Below are 26,004 nucleotides of genomic sequence, written 5' to 3'. Positions count from 1 at the left end.
TTACAGTTCAAGACAGTACATTTTAATCCACTGATAAAACATGTAACAACATTAAACATGTAACGTGTAAAATAAAAACATGGTCCATATATAAAATACATTTCATGCAACATAAAACATGTTACATTAAACACAAAATATGTTCCATGCTACATAAAATATGTTTCGAGCAACATGAACCATGTTCCATGCGACCTGAAATATGTTTCGAGAAACATATTACATGCAACATAAAGCATGCTTCTTGCATAATAAAACATGTTGCATGGATAATAAAACTTGTTACATGCAACATAAAACATGTTACACATAACAGGATTTTTTATTTATATTCCATGTTGCATTACATGGCACATTTTTGTTGTTGCACGTAACATGTTTTATGTTGCATGAAACATATTTTATGTTGCTTGAAACATGTTTATGAACCATATTTCATGTTGCACGATACATGTTTTATGTTGCATATAACATGTTTATGTTGCATTCAATATGTTTTATGTTGCCGGGCAAATGTTCTACATGGAACATGTTTTATATAATTATAATAATTCTCAAAAGCATTAATCAAATTCTAAGATTTATTTAAATTTCCATAAGAATTTTTTTAAGTTCTCATAAGAATAATAAAAATGCTCAAATTCTCATAAGAACTGCAGTCGCCTCTCCACATCTCGATATTGAAGCGACCATCGAGAAACATCCGGTTTGGACATATCTAAATCGTAAATCATGCGCATGGCCTCTAAGGTCTGTCTGGACACCTTCGTCTCCAATGGCTCTACATTCCAACTGGAACTTGGCCTGCTTTTCAACTGCTCTCAGGTTTCAAAATGCTCAAAATGGTTTCAAGAACTGAATCGTAAAGCATGTGAATAGTTTCAAAGAGCCAGTATGGGTTGCTATTCGCTTTATTTCGAACCCAGTTGACTTGAAAGGTCAGTGGTTTGAACTCCAAAATGATTTGGAGAACTCAGAACATCTGGTTTGGACATATCTAAATAATAATCCATGCGCATGGCCTCTAAGGGCCTGTGTGGTTTGTTCCGAACCCAGTTGGATATAAGGATTAATTGGTTTTAAATCCAGAGTGAATTGAAGGATTTTGGAGAATATCCGATTTGGACATATTTAAATCGTAAATTCATGGATTCAAGGCGGCTATATGAACATCATGGATTGCTATTAGCTATATATCGGGCCTAGTTGCCTTGATAGAGCAAATGGTCTGAACTCCAGAATAATTTGGAACATTCGATTTGGAACTTATATATCGTAAACCAGCACATTGTCTCTGAGCCCCCGTATGGACACGAGGGATTGCTATTGGCTTTGTATCATGCACAGTTGACTTGAAAGATCCATTGGTTTGAATTCCAGAATGATTTGGAGAACATAGGATTGGACGTTTGGACATAACTAAATACTATACTATATATAATAGTCCTGTTTGTCTGTCCGGTGACTAGCCAACCAGACGCAGCACGCGGGGAAATTCTCACAAAAAAAAAAATTCGACACTTCAATTCTTTTTAACTATCAGATGCAGAAAACAAAACCAGTGACAACCTTAGACAACCAGGCACAGCATTTGATGAAAAAAACCACAGACAACACACGTTGAAAATTTTGTTTTTTTTTCAATGCATGATTAATGAACCGTTTATATTAAAAAAAACACTTGCCACGGGCGCTACTGCGTCCACAAATAAACTAGTCGTAAATAATGCGCATGGCTTCTAAGGGCCTATATGGACACCATGGGTTGCTATTGACTTTGAATTAAGCCCTTTTAACATGGAAGTTGGTCTGAGCTCAAGAATGATAGTTCTCAATACTAAGAACATCCAGTTTGCACATATCTAGATCGTAAATCATTTGCATGATTGCCTCTAAGGGCCTCTATGGAATGCTGTTGACTTTCCATTGAGCCCAGTTGTTTTGGTAGACCAATTGGTCTGACGTTTATTTTGGATACATACACATGTGAATTTGGCTGGGAAATGCATGAGAAATTGCTAAGTCAAATCCGCATCAATATGACCCGAACACCGTAAGTGTGAGTTTTTTAGCACTGTAGAAAGTAAGGATACTTCAAAATATCTGAAAGGATGCTTTCGACTGTTGTACTCAATTTTGTTTGACTATTATCGGCTCTTTCAGTCTTATAAAGCAGCTAAAACGTTATTGCATCCATTTTCCGACGTTTCGGTGTATATTTCACCTTCTTCAGGGATTTAGAGGCTACGTTTTGTTGTGTATGTGTGTGTCCTGTCTGACATAACGTTGTCAATTAACAATGGCGTCTCACTACGGTTCATACGTCTCATTATTTTTGCACTGTACTGTGGTTTTCGAAATATTTCTTGTGGTATTTGAGCTTTATCCCACCTACACTCGCGATAAAAGCTTCTCTGGATTTATCGCCCGCGCACTAGTGATGGCGTTACTATCTGTTAGGTAAAACCTAATTAGCCTACTAAATTAATGATTTCGTGTGTGTTACTTCTACGTGAAGTTAAACGATTTACAATGATATGGAAATGCTAATATCATCTTCCAAACTCGGACGTACATGTTCATGATAGCATTAGAGGCGAAAGTATAGAATTGATAGTTCCGTTAGGATACGGCAGGCATGAAGAATGTTTTTATAGAAGTCGATTTGAAAGCGACGAGCAATATTTGATGGCACATATCACGACCTTCCTTCTGCCAAGTTCCCGTATCCTAACGGAACTATCAATTCTATACTTTCGCCTCTAATGCTATCATGAACATGTACGTCCGAGTTTGGAAGATGATATTAGCATTTCCATATCATTCTAATTAGCCTAATTATCATGCTAAAGATTCGCAACCTCGATTAAAATCGACTCACAACTATTGGAACGACCATTTAATATGCATTGTCTATGGAGTTAAAGCTCTTGAATATTTCATCCAGTAATATGGTCTCCCCCTTCGCCAGCGCCCAATCAAACCAGCCCAAAACATCGGATGACACCCAACATTTTGATTTTGGAGAACAGAGTTGATCGGTAATTTTAATTACCGAAACTCAGTATTTAATTTGAAGTACTGAGACATCTGTAAAAATAATTACAGAAATCAGAGAATTAACTTTAAATTACTGAGCTACCGGTTAAAATTTTCTTTTACCGAATAAAATCAGTTAAAAATATTTCCGAGTTGACAATTTAAGTTTGAGTTTGAATGCAACATAAAATATGTTTTATGTTGCACGCCACATGTTCCATGCAACATAAAATATGTTTCATGCAACATGCGATATCTAATTTGTTTTATGCAACATAACATATGTTTCGTGCGACATAAATTATGTTTTTTGCATTATAAATTATGTTTCATGTCACATAAATTGTGCTTTATGCAACATAAATTATGTTTCATGTAACATGAAATATGTTGAATGTAACATGGAATATGTCTTATATGTTTTATGCAACGTTAAATACGTTTTGAACAACATTTTCTATGCAACATGAAACATGTTTCATGCAACATGCAATATGTTTTAAGACACATAAAATATGTTTCATGTTATATAAATTATGTTTTATGCAACATGAAATATGTTTCATGCCACATGAAATATGTTTTATGCAACATAAATGATATTATCTTCTTCTTCAATGGCTGCTTCAATGGCCTGCTTTTCAACTTAGTATTCTATTAGCATTTCCTCAGTTATTAATTGAAAGCTTTTCTATGCCTGCATTACATGAGTATGTATCTTGTGTACAATGAATACACTATGCCCAGGGTGTAGAGAAAGTTTCCATCCCGAAAACATCCTAGACCGGACCGAGAATCGAACTCGCCATTTCCGGATTGGCAATTTTACGCCTTTGATCGTAAGGCTACTGGAGACCCCATAAATGATGTTATATTCGAATTAGGTCTTATGCAACATGAAACATGTTTTATGCGACATAAATTATTTTTTATGCAACATAAATCAAGTTTGTAATATGTTTTGAACACATAACGTAACGTAACGTAAATTATGTTATATGCAACGTAAATCATGTTATATGCAACGTAAATTATGTTATATGCAACGTAAATTATGTTTTATGCAACATAAATTATGTTTCATGCAGCGTGAATTATGTTTTATGCAACATAAATGCAACATAAACAACAAAATGCCACATAAATTGTTTTTCACGCAATATAAAATATGCAATATGTTTTATGCAACATGAAATATGTTTCATGCAACGTAAGTTATGTTATATGCAACATGAAATATGTTTTGTGCAACACAAATTAAGTTTCAAGCAACATAAAATAATACGTAAATTATTTTTTATGCGACATAGAATATAAAATATGTTTCATGCAACGTAAGTTATGTTATATGCAACATGAAATATGTCAATGCAACATAAATTATGTTTTATGCAACCTAAAATATGTTTCATGCAACATAAAAACGTAAATTATGTTTTATACTACATGAAATATGTTTTATGCAACGTAAATTATGTTATATGCAAATTAAATTATGTTCTATGCAACATAAATAAAATTATATGCAACATACATTATGTTTTATGCAACATGATCTGCTATATGCAACATGTAATATGTTTCATGCAACATAAATTATGTTATATGCAACATAAATTATGTTATATGCAACATACATTATGTTTTATGCAACACAAATTATGTTTTATGCAACATGGAATATGTTTCGTGCAACATAAATTATGTTACATGCAACATGAAATATATTTCATGCAACATAAATTATGTTATATGCAACATAAATTATGTTTTATGCAACATACATAATGTTTTATGCAACATGGAATATGTTTCGTGCAACATGGAATATGTTTCGTGCAACATATATTATGTTTCATGCAACATATATATCATGCAACATATATGTTTTACGCAACGTACATTATGTTTTACGCAACATACGTTATGTTTCGTGCAACATGAAATATGTTTCATGCAACATACATTATTTTTTACGCAACATAAATTATGTTTTACGCAACATAAATTATGTTTTACGCTACATAAATTATGTTACATGCAACATGAAATATATTTCATGCAACATAAATTATGTTATATGCAACATACATTATGTTTTATGCAACATAAATTATGTTATATGCAACATACATTATGTTTTATGCAACATGGAATATGTTTCGTGCAACATGGAATATGTTTCGTGCAACATGAAATATGTTTCATGCAACATATATTATGTTTTACGCAACATAAATTATGTTACATGCAACATAAATTATGTTATATGCAACATACATCATGTTTTATGCAACATAAAATATGTTTTATGCAACATGAAATATATTTCATGCAACATAAATTATGTTTTATGCAACATGAAATATGTTTCGTGCAACATAAATTATGTTATATGCAACATGGAATATGTTTCGTACAACATGAAATATGTTTCAGGCAACATAAATTATGTTATATGCAACATAAATCATGTTTTATGCAACATGTAATATGTTTCATGCAACATAAATTATGTTATATGCAACATAAATTATGTTATATGCAACATAAATTATGTTATATGCAACATAAATTATGTTATATGCAACATAAATTAAGTTATATGCCACATAAATTATGTTATATGCAACATAAATTATGTTATATGCAACATAAATTATGTTTTATGCAACATGAAATATGTTTCATGCAACATAAATTATGTTTTATGCAACATGAAATATGTTTCGTGCAACATAAATTATGTTTTATGCACGCAACATAAAATGTTATATGCAACATAAATTATATTATATGCGACTTATGTTTCAGGCAACATAAATTATGTTTCAGGCAACATAAATTATGTTTCAGGCAACATGAAATAATTCTAAATTATGTTTTATACTAGATGAAATATGTTTCATGCAACATAAATTATGTTATATGCAACATGCATTATGTTTTATTATTATTATTTATTCAGACTAAGGCCGAAGTGGCCTGTGCGGTATATAAGAGTCTTCTCCATTCGGCTCGGTCCATGGCTGTCTACGGAGGGTCCGCAAGTCATCTTCCAGCTGATCGATCCACCTTGCCCGCTGCGCACCTCGCCTTCTTGTGTTCGTCGGATCGTTGTCGAGAACCATTTTCACCGGGTTACTGTCCGACATTCTGGCTACATGCCCGGCCCACCGCAGTCTTCCGATTTTCGCGGTGTGAACGATGGATGGTTCTCCCAACAACTGATGCAACTCGTGGTTCATTCGCCTCCTCCACGTACCGTCCGCTATCTGCACCCCACCATAGATGGTACGCAGCACTTTCATTTCGAAAACTCCAAGTGCGCGTTGGTCCTCCACGAGCATCGTCCAGGTCTCGTGTCCGTAGAGGACTACCGGTCTAATGAGCGTTTTGTAGATTGTCAGTTTGGTACGGCGGCGAACTCTATTCGATCGGAGCGGAGCGTCTTGCGGAGTCCAAAGTACGTTCGATTTCCAGCCACTATGCGTTTCCGAATTTCTCTGCTGGTGTCATTTTCGGCAGTCACCAGTGAGCCCAAGTAAACAAATTCTTCTACCACCTCGATTTCGTCACCACCGATGCAAACTCGCGGTGGGTGGCTCACATTGTCTGCTCTTGAACCTCTTCTTATCATGTACTTCGTCTTCGACGTGTTGATGACAAGTCCGATCCGCTTAGCTTCCCTCTTCAGTCTGATGTAGGCTTCCTCCATCTTCTCAAAGTTACGTGCCATAATATCTATGTCGTCGGCGAAACCAAATAGCTGGACGGACTTATTGAAAATTGTACCGCTCGTGTTAATCCCTGCTCTTCGTATTACCCCTTCCAAAGCGATGTTGAATAGCAAACACGAAAGACCATCACCTTGCCGTAACCCTCTGCGGGTTTCGAAGGGGCTCGAGAATGCCCCTGAAACTCGAACTACGCACATCACCCGATCCGTCGTCGCTTTGATCAACCGTGTCAGTTTATCCGGAAAACCGTGTTCGTGCATTAGCTGCCATAGCTGGTCCCGATCGATTGTATCATATGCCGTTTTGAAGTCGATGAATAGATGATGTGTGGGCACGTTGTATTCGCGGCATTTCTGCAGTACTTGGCGAATGGCGTGGTGGTCCGTGGTGGAGTGTTCGCCCATAAAACCCGCCTGGTACTGCCCCACGAACTCCCTTGCAGTTGGTGCTAGTCGACGGCATAAAATTTGGGAGAGTACCTTGTACCTTATGTTTTATGCGACTCACATTATGTTTTATGCAACATAAATTATGTTTTTTGCGACGTACATTATGTTTTATGCAACATAAAATAATACGTAAATTGTGTTTTATACTACATGAAATATGTTTTCATAAACGTAAATTATGTTATATGCAACGTAGGTTATGTTATATGCAACGTAGGTTATGTTATATGCAACGTAGGTTATGTTATATGCAACGTAAGTTATGTTATATGCTACGTAAACATAAATTATGTTTCCAGCAACATGAAATACATGCAATATGTTTTATGCAACATAAAATATGTTTCATGCAACATAAATTATGTTTCATGCAACATAAACTATGTTTTATGCAACATAAGTAAGACCGATTTCATGGCACATAAAATATGTGACATGCAACATTAAATATGTTTCATGCAACATAAAATAATATGTAAATAATGTTTTATACTACATGAAATATGTTTTATGCAACATAAATTATGTTATGTGCAACATAAATTATGTTATATGCAACATGAAATATGTTTTTTACAACATAATATATGTATTATGCTACATAAAATATGTTTCATGCAGCATAAATTGCAACGTAAGTTGTTATGTTATGTTATATGCAACGTAAGTTATGTTATATGCTACGTAAACATAAATTATGTTTCAAGCAACACAAAATACATGCAATATGTTTTATGCAACATAAAATATGTTTCGTGCTACATAAATTTTGTTTCATGCAACATAAATTATGCGACATACATTATGTTTCATGCAACATAAGTTATGCGACATACATTATGTTTCATGCAACATAAATTATGTTTTATGCAACATAAATAAGACAAATATGTTACACGCAACATAAAGTATGTTACATGCAACATGAAATATGTTTATGAAACATAAATATGTTTTCTGCAACATACAGAATGTTGCATGAAACAACATAAATTATGTTTTATGCAATATAAGTTATGTTTTATGCAACATAAATAAGACCGATTTTATGCCACATAAAATATGTTACATGCAACATAAAGTATGTTTCATGCAACATGAAATATGTTTTATAGAACATAAATATATTTTCTGCAACATACAGAAAGTTGCATGTAACATAAAATATGTTGCATGTAACATAAAACATGTTGCATGTAACATAAAATATGTTGCATGAAACATAAAACAACCTATTAGAATTGTTGAAATTCTTATATATCCAATTAGCATTTCATGTTGAAGGCAACATGTTTCATGTGGCACGTTACATGTTTTATGTTATATGAAACATATTTTATGTTTCACGTTTCAGGCTAATGTTGCATACAACATAGAACATGTTGCTTGTAACATAAAAAATGTTGCATGCAAAATGAAAATTACTATCAGAAATGTTGAAATTCTCATTTATCTATAAACAAATAATATCTACTTTTACATTCTACAACATCTATTGTTTTCCGCACGTCTTTACGTTCTCAGCCTTAACTGGTTAGCAAATATAGAAGCACCCTCCCCTCATCAAACTCGAAAAAATGCATCATTGAAGCGCGAAGGCATAAATCTTATTGGATCATGCTTGCCATAACGACTATTACGGAATGCGAGATACAAGGAGTTTCAGCAGAGTTTCTGGAACATAAATATACAATTCAGCTCCGCCGGGATCAGAATCCATCGGCTATCTTTAGAATAAAGCCAAGCTGTTTGTTAGCTTTAGAGATAACGTTTTCGTAATAAGATCGAAACGTTAGCTCACTATCGAGCATCACGTAAAGGTCTCTAGCTTTATCGAGTCGTTCCAACGGTTATCCCGATAGAGTGTACACATATATTATGTGCGTGTAATTATCGTTAGCATGTAACATGCTTTATGTTACATATAACATGATTTATGTTGCATGAAGCTTGTTTTATTTGGCATGTAGGGGTTTGAGGCAGTTCGTTGAATGACTTTTTGTCGAATGACGTTTAGTCGAATGAAATATAGTCGAAAGGAGATTTGTTATGTTTCCTAAACTATCTGTTATGTTGCATGAAATATATTTTATGTTGCAAGAAACATATTTCATGCTGCATGTAATATATTTCGAGTTGCATGTTGCGTGGAACATAAAAACTTATGTTGCATGAAACATTTCTTATGTTGCACGTTACATGTTCTATGGAACATATTTTCTGTTTCTGTTGTGTGTTGCACGTCACATGTTTCCTGTTGCATGTAACATGTTGTGTGTTGCATGTAACTAGTTGTATGTTGCATGCAACATGTTGTATATCGCATGGAGCATATTGTATGTTCCATGTAACTTGCAACTTGCTGTATGTTGCATGTAACAAATTCTAAAACTGCTTAAATATTGGTGCTTGTGGGGGTAGTAGCAAGGCTACATCGGAGTCTGCCATCGAGGATATAGCACCATTTGAAAGAATCGTATTGATGCGGAGTCCCTGAGTCAGCTTGTGTGGCGCAATCAATTGATATTGATATATACAACGATGTACTATAATAACTACGGATCTACTAAATTAATACTCAACTGTGATCTGACAATGTCCCAGTTGTAGGATGCCTTGTCAATAAAGAGAGGGAAAAAGTTCCTGATTGCGTATTAGCTTTCCGCACATGGTTGTCAAAGTTTGTCAAGGAATGCTGCGTGTAAGAAAGTATCGAGTTACATCTTCAGTTTACTATACTAAACATATAACTTTGAAATCACTAGATAAAGGATGGGGATGTTATGAAGCCTCTTCCCTCGTAGACTCTTAACTTTCTAATGGAAGCTCGATTCTACGAAAAAAGTTTATAACGTATATAAAAGCTGGAAGCTGAATGGAAGACTAATACGTAAGCTCTTTACGATCGAGTAAAAGCTTTACAAAATAAAATAAAACAAAATAAAGTAAAATAAAATAAAATAAAACGCAATAAAAAATGACTCTGCTCTCCATCCACCTTACTTAAGTGTTCACTTTGTAACTCATTGTTACACTCAGGCATTGCAACACATTATATTTATACAAATTTAATGAGAGTTTACATAACATATTTACCATAGCTACTGCTGTTGTAATTTTTGTGCCGCCTGCTGCACCCACTATAAGCTTAACGTCTCCATCAGTTCCTGAAAACAGTATTTCAAACATGGCTCAATGATAGAGAATTCGTTTTTAAATATATTTTCTATTAGTAATAATTCATAGCCAACCAAGAATTACGCACACGAGTAGATGAGAAGAAACATATTGGAATGATCTTCGTCTACTATTCGTGATTCAATAAAAATATAGAGAATTGCTCTTTGCAAACTAACAAACGAAGGCGTTGGATTGAAAATTAGGAAGCATATACATATGTAATTGTGAACTTACCAACCAGGATAGTAGGAGACATAGATGACAGTGCTCGTTTTTGTGGTTGAATATAGTTTCGTTTAGAACCAGGAAGCCCAAAATAATTTTTTAACCCTGGTGACGAAAAATCGTCCATTCCGCTATTCACAATTATGCCAGTTCTTCTCCCGGATAGAGCCGCTCCAAAACTAAAATAAAGGAAAGTGTCATTAATACATGTATTAGGTACATTGCCAAAGAAAATGTTGCTATGTCAGCTATCTCTGGATCTATGGGACTTAGGAAGTTGCCGTCCACTACAACTTGTTCGGGGGTTGGAAACGAATATGTTGAGAAAGGCGGTGCTAGTGAATATGAGAGATAAGTTTGGTTCGACATCTCAGGATCTGTGAGATTTAGAAAATTGCCGTCTCCTACAAAGTTGTTCTCGGATTAGAAATCAATATGTTGAGAAACTGTTTGTTCAAAATTCATCCGCAGGGCGGTGGTACTGTTTAGTTCGATACCTTTGGATCCGTGGGATTAGGAAAGTTATGAACTTATGTCAATTACAAAAAAATCACCTTAATAAAGTAATTAATAAAATACAAAGTTATTCGTGGATTGGAAACCAATATGTTGAAAAACTATTTCGGTTAGAATTCATCCGTAAGGTGGCGCTACTGTATAGGTCAGTTTGGTTCAATATCAGAGTTGTGCTAGTGCATGTGAGACCACCAGTTTGGTTATATATCTCTGAATCTTCTACTTCACAGCTAAACCAATATACTGAAAATCTGTTTAGTTTGTTATTATGTACATCCGCTGGGCGGTGCTAGATGGGACAACCAGTGTAGTTAGGTATCACAGGATCTGTGGGATGTAGAAGTTGGCGTTATTTACAGTTATTTTGAGTTGAAAACCAATGAGAAAAGTGGGCTTGATAGTCATATGGCTACCGTTTCTGTCTCATACGCAGGAGGCCATGGCCTCAAACTCAGCCCGTTTAATTCTCCTACTTTGCACCTTTCTCTATGTTTCTCATGTTCGAGCAATCGCTAGAACAGGAAATGGAGTTTCGTACCATTTCCATTTCTATCCTGTACCCCTAACTTGACTATTCTACTAGATACTGTTGGAATTGTAAATTTTCAGAAATTTAAGTAGCCTTCACAAATACATCATCCTTGTCGAATAATTCAACTTATATAATATGTATTAAGGTATTTATTTGTTGTTCAATAACTCCGAATACCTGATGAGGTTATTATCATCAATGACTATTATTTTAGTGTTTTGATAACAGAGCTCATCATTTATTTGATTGCGTAGTATATTCTTCGGTTATTATCATACATGGTGAAGGAGGTGAAGTGTATACAATTATTTTATGGTTAACATCATTAACTATGAATTAACTTCCAGGTTTTTATCAGAAATGATTTATAAAAAAAATACTGTTCTAGGACGAACTGTACGAAACGACGATCATTTTTACGGATGTTTCAGATTTTCCGGAAGGCCATCTGGACCTGCGGTTATTGCAGAGTACGAACTGTGAATTAACTTCAAGATCACCGTCAGAAGGGGTCTTCCTTAGTTGTGCGGTAAGATGCGCGGCTTCAAAGCAAAACCATGTTGAAGGTTCAATTCTCGATCCGGTCTACTTTCGGGTTTATTTTTTTTCGATTTCCCTGGGGATAAAATTATATACGTGTTAGCCATATGATATACAAATGAAGAAATGGTAAATTGGCGCAGAAACTCCGCAGATAATAACTGCTTAATGAACACTAAATTGCGATGCGACAATGTCCCGGTGGGGGATGTTACGCCAATAAGAAGAAGAAGAAGAAGAAGAAGATCACCACCAGAAATGATTTAGAAAAAAATACAATGATTTAAGACGAACTTTCCAGAATGATGTTCGCATGTTCCGGATTATCCGGATGGCCGTCTGATGACCACATGTGGTCCTAGCAGAGTAAGAACTGTGTAACGCCAAGATCACCGACAGAAATTGTTTTGAAAAAATTGCGCTGCTCTGGAACGATCTTAACAAAATTATCATTTTTACGGAAGTTTCTGGTTTTCCGGATGGCCGCCTGGTGACCACCAACGATCATAGATGAGTGGGGAGTGCGAGTTAACCCCAAGGCATTGTCAGAAATGATATAGAAAAAATAGCGCTACCTTAGGTTGAAATGTTATTGAAATAAATTAATGGTTCATTTTTGATCACTGTCGTGCACCTGAGCCTTTTCGTTAGTTATATTTACCCGAGCCACCTATCGAATCATTTTTTATATCTTCTCAATTGATAAAGCACTAGTTTTGTGTGGAATTCATGGTGACTTGGTGCAAATTAGTCAATTGACTGCAAAGATATCTCACTTTTACTAATTTTTTTGTATTTTGCAACAGTGCGAGTCCCGGAAAAAATATCCAACTCGAAATTCAATTCATTTTTTTTGCCTTTCTCGTATGCAAAGTATACGTAAAGGCTATGTGTTCGCTCCAAAAACAATCTTTTTATAGAAGGCTCGGAGACCCATAGTGTTATATATCGATCGAATCAGCTCGACGAATTGAGGTGATGTCTGTGTGTGTATGTGCGCTAAAGTTCGCAAAAGTCTAGCTCATTTTTCAGGCACTTACCCTTAACCGATTTGCTTGCAACAAGTTGCATTCGACGCATAATCCTGTCCAATTATTTCCTATTGGAAATTGGTCGGATCGGACTATGGGCTCAGAAGTTATGGCCAAAATACTTTTCTTTACTCCTGATGTGATCAAAAAAGTCTCGCCCTTTTTCAGGCACTTACCCTTAACCGATTTGCTCGCAACAAGTTGCATTCGACGCAAAATCCTGTCCCATTGTTTCCTATTGGAAATTGGTCGGATCGGACTATGGGCTCAGAAGTTATGGCCAAAATACTTTTCTTTACTCCTGATGCGAGTAAAAAAGTCTCGCCCATTTTTCAGGCACTTACCCTTAACCGATTTGCTCGCAACAAGTTGCATTCGACGCAAAATCCTGTCCCATTGTTTCCACTTGGAAATTGGTCGGATCGGACTATGGGCTCAGAAGTTATGGCCAAAATACTTTTATTTACTCCTGATGCGAGTAAAAAAGTCTCGCCCATTTTTCAGGCACTTACCCTTAACCAATTAGCTCGCACCAAGTTGCATTCGACGCATAATCCTGTCTCATTATTTCATATTGGAAATTGGTCGGATCAGACTATGGGCTCAGAAGTTATGGCCAAAATACTTTTCTTTACTCCTGATGCGAGTAAAAAAGTCTCGCCCATTTTTCAGACATTTACCCTTAACCGATTAGCTCGCAACAAGTTGCATTCGACGCAGAATCCTGTCCCATTGTTTCCTATTGGCAATTGGTCGGATCGAACTATGGGCTCAGAAGCTATGGCCAAAATACTTTTCTTTACTCCTGATGCGAGTAAAAAAGTCTCGCCCATTTTTCAGGCACTTACCCTTAATCGATTTGCTCGCAACAAATTGCATTCGACGCAGAATCCTGTCTCATCGTTTCCTATTGACAATTGGTCGGATCGGACTATGGGCTCAGAAGTTATGGCCAAAAATACTTTTCTTTACTCCTGATGCGAGTAAAAAAGTCTCGCCCATTTTTCAGGCACTTACCCTTAATCGATTTGCTCGCAACAAATTGCATTCGACGCAGAATCCTGTCCCTTTGTTTCCTATTGGAAATTGGCTGGATCGGACTATGGATTTTTTCTCGACACATTTTATAATGAGCGAGAAAGGCACCATCACTGCTAGTTGGATTAATCTGGGTTTTTATATTTACAAACTTGCATGTTTGCTCATTGATTTCAATTGTGCTTGGAAGAATGAATGAAACTAAGATGCCAAGTTCTTGTGACCAAAATTTTAAGAATTTGTAATTTTAAATTTTAAATCAGTCTGATAGAAAGGAATCAGTGGTGGGATAAACCGGCTAGGAAAAACGGTCAGAAGAAAGACTGCTACAAAAGAAGGAATAGAACTGTAATCATTGGCGTAACTACAGGGGGGCTAGGGGGGGCTATAGCCCCACCTAGTATCTGACTAGCCCCCCCTAGAAAATTTGTTACTTTGTATAAGTATTGCACATGTCTAGTCCACTGATTATATACGGGGGTAAATGCAGAGAAAGGATTATCCAATCCCTCTCTTCGAAACACCACAGCAAGTTGAATCTTCGTTCAAGTGTTTGAACTTCGAGCAATTGTTATAAGGCTTGCTCACGACAAAATCTGGACCCCTCAAAACACATTATAACTTATGAAATACCAAAGGAAATACCTCATCAACAAGTGAATTAAAAAATATATTATTTATTAGTATTAACAGTACTTAATGGATAATGGACAATTCCTTGAGATTTTCAAGTTTTTCCAGGGATTTGTGAGTAATTGTTATCTAAATCGAGCGTATGATCTTAACCTTCCTAACTAATACCTATCCTAAAAGCTGCAGCGAATTTTTATTATCACTGTAGGCTTCTTGGGAAAGGTTCGGTAAAACTCTTAGATTTCAAGTAGAAGTAACTAAAAGTTGAATAAGAAAGAACTTTGTATTCTTTCGGATGGATTTTACTCCCTCCTATTGTCGCTGCAGCAATGAAACCAGTGAAAATGTCGCAGTAGGCGTGAAACAGACCTACTGAGAGAAAAGATGTGCTAAATGTTCCTATGTGTTAACAAATGCTCCTATAAGTTAATTTGTTGCATTTTGTTTAACTAAATTGAAAATTAACGACCAATAAGTTGTATTGGGATGTAGAACTGATTTTTTTTTAAATCATCCTAGAAGTTATTCTAACAGAAAAGAAAGGTTAGTTTGTTGTGGTCAGATCGTTGTTTGAAAGCTCGTAGGAATCGTCAGGCCACTGAATTGAAAGCCGACGAAAAGAGTTTGACTAACTAATATTTGTAATGTATTCTAGGTTCGAAGCAAATAAAAAAATCCTTTGAAAATCAGGATCGTGCCTCACATTTTATTTACGGCGAGCGTTTTGTTTTCTGAACCTATCAAGGATTTAGGGAATCCTACGAGATTTCTAGATTTTTGAAACAGGGCTGAGCGTCGATGAACATCATTTGAAATATTTAAGTCGTCCATTGATATCTGGTAGACCAACAATATACATCAGTTGAATCGAGCAAAAATGGTAAACTTTCTGTCTTATGTGTGTTAAATTAGAAAAGTTAAAAAAAAGTTAGCCCCCCCTAGAATTTTTCATTAGTTACGCCAATGACTGTAATTGTAATTTTATTGAAAACTTTAACCAGGAAGTTTTAGATCAAGGAAAAGTAGTGTTTATATTAAATGCAGACAATTTAAAAAATACTCACTAAAAATTTATCGAGCTCGTAACAGAAACAGCATCTCCATTTGGACCTAGAAAATAAAAAAGTGTAACTAATAAATACAACTTGTTTATTAGGTTTTGAATATGTCGTACAACGAGAGCCAAATTGGGATTTCGGTAGAAACGCGATAAAAAAAACAAAATTGTTAAAAAAACTCATATGTGAATATGTACGTTATGTGGAAGACATTGGATTTGGAAAATGTATTGGAGGTAACCACTTTCCCTTCGATGGGACTCGAACCCATGACCCTACAGTACGCTAGACTGGTGCTTAAACCAACTAAGCTACGAAGGACCTCCGTCGGCCTTCGCAACCTAGCGGCTACTGAACGAGCTCGAGATTCCCAAAATGGACGCATAGTCAAATCACTCGCAATCCATTTCTCAAGCCAATACTTCCACATGTGTATAGTACACGTCCACATTAGAGGAGCTTGAGTATTTAGAATGTCTGGCGGCTATACACATCCTTTATCAGCAACTGTACTGATCAAGTGAGGTTGTGTAAGCTATTTGTCAGTCGGTCGTCAAGCTCAGACCCGACCGCATTGCGTAGGCAAGAGCACGCAACTCAGGTTCAGTTCAATCAAAGATAATTGCCTATTTCCGGGGATTAAACCATCCGACTTGGACATTAATTTACAATGTTATGAAAACTCATATGTGAATATGTACGTTATGTGGAAGATATTGGATATAGAAGAAGTCTAGTCGACCCGGCAGACGTTGTCCTGCGTACTGCGTAGTAGGCGAAAATGTTGTTGCCCATGCGAAATTTCCTTGCCATTCCTAATTTTAGTTTTCCACGATTTACTCAACCTTACTCGTAATTTTTGCATGAAGAAATATCATATAAACCCGTCGGAAACTATAACGAATGTAGCTGCTGAAGGAAGATATATTATATAGAAGAAGACTAGTCGACCCGGCAGACGTTGTCCTGCGTACTGCGTAGTAGGCGAAAATGTTGTTGCCCATGCGAAATTTCCTTGCCATTCCTAATTTTAGTTTTCCACGATTTACTCAACCTTACTCGTAATTTTTGCATGAAGAAATATCATATAAACCCGTCGGAAACTATAACGAATGTAGCTGCTGAAGGAAGATATATTATTATTATTTATTATTTATTATTTTATTATTATTATATTGATTTTTATTATTTATTATTATTATATTATTATTATTATATTATTATTTATTATTATTATATTATTTTATTATATTATATTTATATTTATTTATTTATATTTATATTTATATATTTTATATATAGATATAAAAACCAATCTATGTATGTATGTTCGCTAACTACTTCTGAACCACTTGGCCGATTTCAACCAAATTTGGTACAGACATTCTCTATCCTCAGGGGAAGTTAACAAAGGGGTGGGATGGTCATGTAGAAAAGGGGAGGGTGGTGGGAGGGTTTTGTTCAGAAAACGAACAATTCTGTGTAACTTTCAACTCCCAGGACCGATTTCAACCAAATTTTGTACACATATTCACTACGAGGAGGTAATCATATGGGAGGGATTTGGGAAAGGGGAGGGGTCTGGAGGGAAAAGTTTTGTTCAGAAAACGGGTAATTCAAGGTAAATCATGAACCCTGTACCGATTTCAACCAAATTTGGTACACACATTCTACATCATAAGGAAAAGATAACAAAGGGGATGGGATGGTCATTGGAAAAAAGGGAGGGTATAGGGGAGGTGTTGTCTTTGGAAAACGAGCAACTCAGTGTAACTCCCAACCCCAGGACCGATTTCAATCAAATTTTGTACACATATTCACTATGAGGAGCCGATCGTACGGGAGGGAAATTTGGATAAGGGGGTAGGGGTCTGAAGGAGGGTATTGTTCAGAAAACGGGCAATTTAGTGTAACTTCTGAACCCCTGTACCGATTTCAACCAAATTTGGTACACACATTTTCTATCCCTAGGAGAAGATAACAAAGGGGTGAAATGGCCGTTGAGAAAAGAGGAAGGGTAAAGGGAAAGCGGTTGTCTTTAGAAAACGGGCAATTCAGTGTAACTCCTGACCCCAGGACCAATTCTAAGCAGATTAAATGATTAAATCATTCAACTCTATGATTAAAGATTATGATTAATGAATTATAATTTTTGAAAATGATGACTGATAATGATTAATGATTAAATTCATTTTTGACAATAATTAACGATTATGAATAATGAAAAAAACCGTTGGATTATGATTAACGATTACCGATCGTGATTAAATGTTGACACACTATGTGTATGGTTAATGATTAACGATCGATATGATTAATGATTGATGATTATGAATGATCAAATTGCATAGTGATCCATAATCGAGTAACCTTTATTCCAAATTTTAAAAGGTATGATCTTCTTTCTTCTTATTTTCTTATATATATATAAAAACCAATCTATGTATGTATGTTCGCTAACTACTTCTGAACCACTTGGCCGATTTCAACCAAATTTGGTACAGACATTCTCTATCCTCAGAGGAAGTTAACAAAGGGGTGGGATGGTCATGTAGAAAAGGGGAGGGTGGTGGGAGGGTTTTGTTCAGAAAACGAACAATTCTGTGTAACTTTCAACTCCCAGGACCGATTTCAACCAAATTTGGTACAGACATTCTCTATCCTCAGAGGAAGTTAACAAAGGGGTGGGATGGTCATGTAGAAAAGGGGGAGGGGTGGTGGGAGGGGTTTTGTTCAGAAAACGAACAATTCTGTGTAACAACTCAGTGTAACTCCCAACCCCCAGGACCGATTTCAATCAAATTTTGTACACATATTCACTATGAGGAGCCGATCGTACGGGAGGGAAATTTGGATAAGGGGGGTAGGGGTCTGAAGGGAGGGGTATTGTTCAGAAAACGGGCAATTTAGTGTAACTTCTGAACCCCTGTACCGATTTCAACCAAATTTGGTACACACATTTTCTATCCCTAGGAGAAGATAACAAAGGGGGTGAAATGGCCGTTGAGAAAAGAGGAAGGGTAAAGGGAAAGCGGTTGTCTTTAGAAAACGGGCAATTCAGTGTAACTCCTGACCCCAGGACCAATTCTAAGCAGATTAAATGATTAAATCATTCAACTCTATGATTAAAGATTATGATTAATGAATTATAATTTTTTGAAAATGATGACTGATAATGATTAATGATTAAATTCATTTTTGACAATAATTAACGATTATGAATAATAGATGAAAAAACCGTTGGATTATGATTAACGATTACCGATCGTGATTAAATGTTGACACACTATGTGTATGGTTAATGATTAACGATCGATATGATTAATGATTGATGATTATGAATGATCAAATTGCATAGTGATCCATAATCGAGTAACCTTTATTCCAAATTTTAAAAGGTATGATAATTATATGATAATGATTCAAGATTAATAAATAAAAGCAAGGTATGCAATGATCCAATGTTCCAGCATAACTTCTGTACCCCTTGCCCGATTTCAACCAAATTTGGAACAAACATTCTTTTTCTTAAGAAGGCGAAGATGACAGGGATCGATCAACTCAACACTTCATCGAAATCATGGTTTGCCCAGAGAAAAGCAATGATTAAAGTGTTTCCTTCTGGACGGTAAATGTGATCATTTCTTTAAAATAGACGTTTTTCCGGAATAAAGGCATCGGTGTATGTTTTTCCTTCTTTAGAAATAGACGTTTGCCCGGAATAAAGCGATTTTGGGTTTGATCCCATTTTCAAAATCAGTCAATGTTTTCAAATGTAATCTACCTTCTTTTAATCAAATGATGAAATATCAATAAGAAAACACAATTATCCTTTTGACCTATTCCAATTCCGATGGTGAAAAAAACTGCGAATTAAACTGGCAACTCCGAGCAAGGCCGGGTACATACAGCTAGTATTATATAGAAGAAGACTAGTCGACCCGGCAGACGTTGTCCTGCGTACTGCGTAGTAGGCGAAAATGTTGTTGCCCATGCGAAATTTCCTTGCCATTCCTAATTTTAGTTTTCCACGATTTACTCAACCTTACTCGTAATTTTTGCATGAAGAAATATCATATAAACCCGTCGGAAACTATAACGAATGTAGCTGCTGAAGGAATGAATAAAATCCATCCTGCCGTTTTAGAATTATGCGGATACGAACACAGACCATTTCATTTTTATTATATAGAAGATATAAGAAGATGATAATCTCGACCGTGCATATGCACAACACCAGTTTCGAAAATTGACATATTGATATCTTATTTGCAAAAAATATTCACGTGTCTTGACTGCGAAGTCGAGTCAAGTACGAGACATTGAAGACGACCTTACTGTTGAGGTCGAAATACGTATCTGTCAAGGTACAATTAAGTGGTGGAATTAAATGGGATTGTACGACAAGTGTTGTTTTAATAGAGGAGGTTTCAAAAGGAGGTTACCGAGCCTTTTGAAAGAAGGTTTCCGTGCCTTTTGAACGGAGGCTTCCGAGTTTTTCGAGAGGAGGCTTAAAAAAAATCAAAATCGACAAAAAAACTGGGTTTTCAAGAGTGGCGATGCACAGTGGTTAATGCAAAAACATGTAAAATGATAGAAAAATGCGATCTATTCCCCTAAAGTGCTTTTTGAACTTTCTTATGTGATTTTTCCAGTACATTTAACGAAACACGAGAAAAGCATCATCGCCGCAGATTATGTACAATACATAGTTTTGGAATCTAAAATTACACAATTATCAAAAATGCATCAATAAGTTTTAATTGAAATCCTAATACATTCGCCTTTACGCATTTTGGTTCGAGGTATCCACTGGGGCCGGAAAAGGTACCCCCAGGGGTACATATACCCCAGGTTGAGAACCGCTACCCTAAACTAATGATTAAAAGGAAAAAATATGCCTACAAAAGACATGTCCTCCCTGTTAGCTTAGATGTTGATGTAACAACTTATAGTATTTATTAATTACTTTAACAAATAAACCAAAGTTTGGATGCATACCTATCAACGATATATGAGCCGTACCATGGCTATCCTTTATGTAAAAGTCACCTCCATAGTAGTGTGGATTTTGCCTTGTACTGTAATCGTCTATGCATTGTCTGATTTTTTCACCATACTCTGGTGAAGTCATTTTTTGAACAAGCTGAAAGATAAACAAATCACTCAACATAGAACTGAAATTCTTGTACTGTATTCACAGGTCACACACTAACTCAAAATTCACTGAATTTTAAAGCAAAAATCTGTTGTGCGATTAAAAATAAACAGTTTTCTTTCGTTTTTGTTTCACCTGGTAATACGTATTATTATTTTACTTACATCTTCGATGTCAAGAAATTTTGGATCTCCAATTTGAGTGCGTCTGCCATATGCATGCTTGAATGCCTCAATGATTCGATGATATGTTAGGATTGTTGAATTAATATTAGAGAGATGCTCTGGTTGGAAATGGAAATTTTTCAAAATATTCATAATAAAACTGAGTAAAATGCCACTCGCTGGTGGTGGAACCACGTACATTGTATCACCATTGATGTCAATAGCAATAGACTCGTTCCATCGAACTCTGAAATTGGAAATAGTATGCATTAGTTATGAACCTTCGGACGCTGCTTCTCTTGACAAGTTAGGTGCTACTTGGGACGTTTTAGAGGAAAAAATATGATGTAAATTATTGTCAAATTTCCATTATTGTCGTTCGGATGCTGTATTGATAATTGGATAGCCACTTTTTATTTACTCATTCTGAAACTCGATTTGTATAATTGCACAACATGTGAAAGATTTAGCTCGAAAAATGTATTGGAGGGTAACCACTTCTTTCTATGGGGTTTGATCCCACGAAACCAGATATAGACTTACTCATATTTTTCCAGATCCTCCTTCGTGATAATACTGCCCATGTCTTTCAGATCTTCAGCAAACTGTTCTAAAAGTTCTCCTTCATATAACGAATTGCCGCCATTTTCCGATATGTACTCTAAGGTTTTGCAGAGCTGACCAGGTTTGATCACATTTCCCGGCTTTCGAAAGTCTCCTGTCAGTTCGTCAACATACATTTTTCTGAAAACAGATGTTATATTAGATTCGTGTAATTGTGGTTTCAGTTAATGTTGACCATTGATGAGAATTTATAAAAAATCGTTTCTTTCTAATATAAGTACATATCGTCATAATCCACACCACTGCCGGCAAATGTTGTTCAATATTGCCATTTAGAGTTTTTTTTTCGTAATATTCACAGACGATTTATTAACATTTAAATTTTTTTACCATGCTGCCACCATGGTCGTTGTAGAATGTTGGAATATAAGCGGAAATAGTGCTGAATTTCTCTGACATGATTATGAATTTTACTGAAATATTTAAGAGAAATAGAAGCAAGGTGATATCGTATACAGAAAATATGAAACCGATAATCCTTTCCTCTAGTTTGCAATGTTTGTGGTTTCGTTCTATTTTGAAAATTAGTGGTCCCTTTTTTATTTCGCCGTGATGGTTTCTTTCCCAAATAGGCACCAAGGATTTCTGGGCTTTGTGATCAATTCAGTAATGAGAACAATTTTTCTTTGCCCGTTTCGTTCTGGTTGCTGAAATGACTGCAAAGTACTTTGGACTTGAACAGTCGAAAGCATCCAAATTGGACAATACATATTTCAGCAAAATCGATGTTTTAAAAAAACACTATGTTTAGAAAACCATTACTTTTAAGATGCTGAACCGATTTTAAACCTATCGAAAGAAGGAAAATAATAAATGCAACTTTTGAGGAAAAATATTAATCCCTGCGATTTATTCCAGTTTGTATGGATAAATTATGGAACAATTAGTTTTGTTTTAATATCCTCGATTGTATATTTTTAGTTGGAACGGCTTCATTTTTTTACATGACATCTAAAAAATTGGAGTTGTACTAAATCTGAAAAATAATCTAGTATTCATGATGCTGATATGCTGCATTCGTATATTTTTGTTTTGATCTTTGTTAAAGTAAACTTTCTCAATATAAAGAGTTCTCCATTGATGCTGGGTCATTAGGCCGAATGGTCATTAGGCCAAAGGTCATTAGGCCGAACGGTCATTAAGCCGAATGGCCATTAGGCCGAATAAGAACTGAGGAGTGAGAAGTGAGTAGTGCGCAATGAGGAAGAAGTAGAAAGGAAGAAGGAGGAAGAAGTAAGAAGAAAGAAGGAAGAAGGGAGAAGGAAGAAGGAAGATGGAAAAAGTAAGAAGAAAGAAGGAAGCAGGAAGAAGAAAGAAGGAGAAAGGAAGAAGGAAAAAAGAAAAGGAGGAAGGAAGAAGTAAGACGGAAGAAGGAAGAAGCAAGAAGGAAAAAGGAAAAAGGAAGAAGGAAAAAAGAAGAAGGAAGAGGAAGAAGGAAAAAGGAAGAAAGAAGAAAGAAGGAGGATGGAGGAAGAAGGAAGAAAGAAGAATGAAGAAGGAAGTAGAAAGAAGCAATAGGGAAGAAGGAAGTAGGAAGAAAGAAGAAAAAAGAAGGAAGAAGGAAGAAGAAAGAAGGCAGAAAGAAGAAGGAAGAAAATGGCATCTAACCAGCAGGTCCATGGCGGTACGTCGCCAGCCACGCAGTCTACGGAGGGTTCGTAAATAGCCTTCCATCTCATCGTAGATTCCTGTCTGTCACAACCGAGCGACATGCAGTTACATATATGTTCCACTAATCTAATCATGATCCTTTGTTCGTGTCCAAGGTCATTGCCGGTTGTATCGATACGCATTTTCTCTTAATAATGTCGTTCGTAATTGTGTGCCATGAATTTATAGTTATTTGAATTCTCGTTTGGCAGTGTGTAATATGAATAATATCCATTGCCGATATCTATCTTATCGATCTTTCGTCTCACGTGACACGCCATACGCAACCGCGGCAACGCGACATAATTTGAGTTGAGCATCAGAAGGCCATGACTTACAACACGTTTGCAAAGCTATCAGATTTCCCCTGATTAGTTACGGACGACACGTAAGTACTATTTTGTCCCCGAAAATTACCTAACGTATTCGGTTGATCCTTTTCCGTTGGCACGAGGCTACACAGTAATGATTGGTTTTAACCCGTTTCGGTCTGACCTATAAATCAAAATTGAAATAACCCGTGTAGGCTCATTTTTCGTCCGATTGCCATGAAATTTTCAGGGTAGAAGCATCATCATGTCTATTTTTTGGTACATGACTTGATTTGACCATGGTGCCAATCCGGCCGGATTTATTAAGGGGTGTCCTGGGTCAGATGCAGTCAAAAACGGGTCATTTTTTTAAAACCATTGATAAATGAACGAAAGTGACCAGAATGCTGATGCAAACGTAGTCAATCATCATTGACCAGCATCAGAAGCTAGTTTTGATACATTTGAATCACCAGGACATGGTTCCGGATGTTCCGGGAACCTGGTTTTCTGGGGTATCCCTGGGGTGGTGGACACTTTTCAAGAACCCGGGAGCCGGGTTCCCTCAAGGAAGTGGACAAATTTCGATTAGCACCAAAACCCATTTTGCGACATATCAAACTCCATGATTTTTAAATACAAGCTCAATAGATGAGTTTTTGAGAGGTTTTGGACAAATTTCGAATAGCACCGAAACCCATCTTGCGACACACCAAACTCCATGATTTTGAAAGACAAGCTCAATAGATGAGTTTTTTTTTAGAGATTTTGGACACATTGGCCACATCCGGAAATGTTCTCGGGAACCTGGTTACCTCAAGAAAGTGGACAAATTTCGATTAGCACCGAAACCCATCTTGCGACACATCAAACTCCATGATTTTGAAAGACAAGCTCAATTAATGGGTTTTTGAGAGATTTTGGACACATTGATCACGTCCGGAAGTGTTCCCGGGAACCCGGTTCTCTCAGGGAAGCGGACAAATTTCGAAAAGCACCGAAACCCATCTTGCGACACACCAAACTCCATGATTTTGAAAGACAAGCTCAATAGATGTTTTTTTTAGAGATTTCGGACACATTGGCCACATCCGGAAATGTTCCCGGGAACCTGATTCCCTCAAGGAAGTGGAAAAATTTCGATTAGCACCGAAACCCATCTTGCGACATATCAAACTCCATGATTTTGGAAGACAAGCTCAATAGATGAGTTTTTGAGAGGTTTTGGACACATTGGCCACATCCGGAAGTGTTCCCGGGAACCTGGTTCCCTCAAGAAAGTGGACAAATCTTGCCTAGCACCAAAACCCATCTTGCGACATATCAAACTCCATGATTTTGAAAGACAAGCTCAATAGATGAGTTTTTGAGAGATTTTGGACACATTGGCCACGTTCGGAAGTGTTCCCGAAACCGAAACCCATCTTGCGACACATCAAACTCCATGGTTTTGAAAAACAAGCTCAATAGATGGGTTTTTGAGAGATTTTGGACACATTGGCCACATCCAAAAATGTTCCCAGCAGCCTGGTTCCCTCAAGAAATTGGACAAATCCCGCCTACCAACAAAACTCATCTTGCGACATGTCAAACTCCATTATTTTGGAAGACAAGCTCAATAGACGAATTTTTGAGAGATTTTGGACACATTGGCCACGTCCGGAAGTGTTCCCGGGAGCCTGGTTCCCTCAGGGAAGCAAACAAATTTAGATTAGCGCCAGAACCCATCTTGCGGTATGCCAAACTCCATGATTTTGAAAGACAAGCTCAATAAATGAGTTTCTGAAAGGTTTTGGACACATTGGTTACGTCCGGAAGTGTTCCCGGGAGCCTGGTTCCCTCAGAGAAGTGGATAAACTTTGATTAGCACCAAAACTTTCATGATTTTGGAAGACACGCACAACACATGATTTTTTGAGAGGTTTTGGGCACATTGGTCTCGTCCGTAAGTGTTCCCGGGAGCCTGGATCCCTCAGGGAAGCGGACAAATTTCGATTAGCACCGAACCCCATCTTGCGACATATCAAACTCCATGATTTTGAAAGACAAATTGAATACATGATTCTTTTTTTTGAGGTTTTGGACACATTGGCAACGGCCGGAAGTGTTCTTGGGA

General features: G+C 36.4%; 1 protein-coding gene across 2 annotated transcripts in view; it reads right to left on the bottom strand.

Annotated features, from left to right (window-relative positions):
* Positions 1-26,004, bottom strand: part of LOC134205290 (scoloptoxin SSD14-like) — an 82,279-nt gene that overhangs the window by 8,831 nt on the left and 47,444 nt on the right. For both annotated transcript variants that reach the window (XM_062680416.1, XM_062680415.1), the window contains exons 7-12: positions 21,847-22,047; positions 21,304-21,550; positions 20,983-21,127; positions 15,988-16,033; positions 10,643-10,812; positions 10,325-10,395 (exon numbers count right to left, since the gene is read on the bottom strand). In XM_062680416.1, the coding sequence (XP_062536400.1) occupies positions 10,325-10,395; positions 10,643-10,812; positions 15,988-16,033; positions 20,983-21,127; positions 21,304-21,550; positions 21,847-22,047 (880 nt within the window). The remainder of the gene's footprint in view (positions 1-10,324; positions 10,396-10,642; positions 10,813-15,987; positions 16,034-20,982; positions 21,128-21,303; positions 21,551-21,846; positions 22,048-26,004) is intronic.

The sequence above is a fragment of the Armigeres subalbatus genome, chromosome 1 (assembly GCF_024139115.2).
Source record: "Armigeres subalbatus isolate Guangzhou_Male chromosome 1, GZ_Asu_2, whole genome shotgun sequence".
Classification (NCBI taxonomy): Eukaryota; Metazoa; Arthropoda; class Insecta; order Diptera; family Culicidae; genus Armigeres; species Armigeres subalbatus.
Note: the sequence above shows the minus strand (reverse complement) of the source record. Positions and strands in the feature narration are given on the sequence as shown.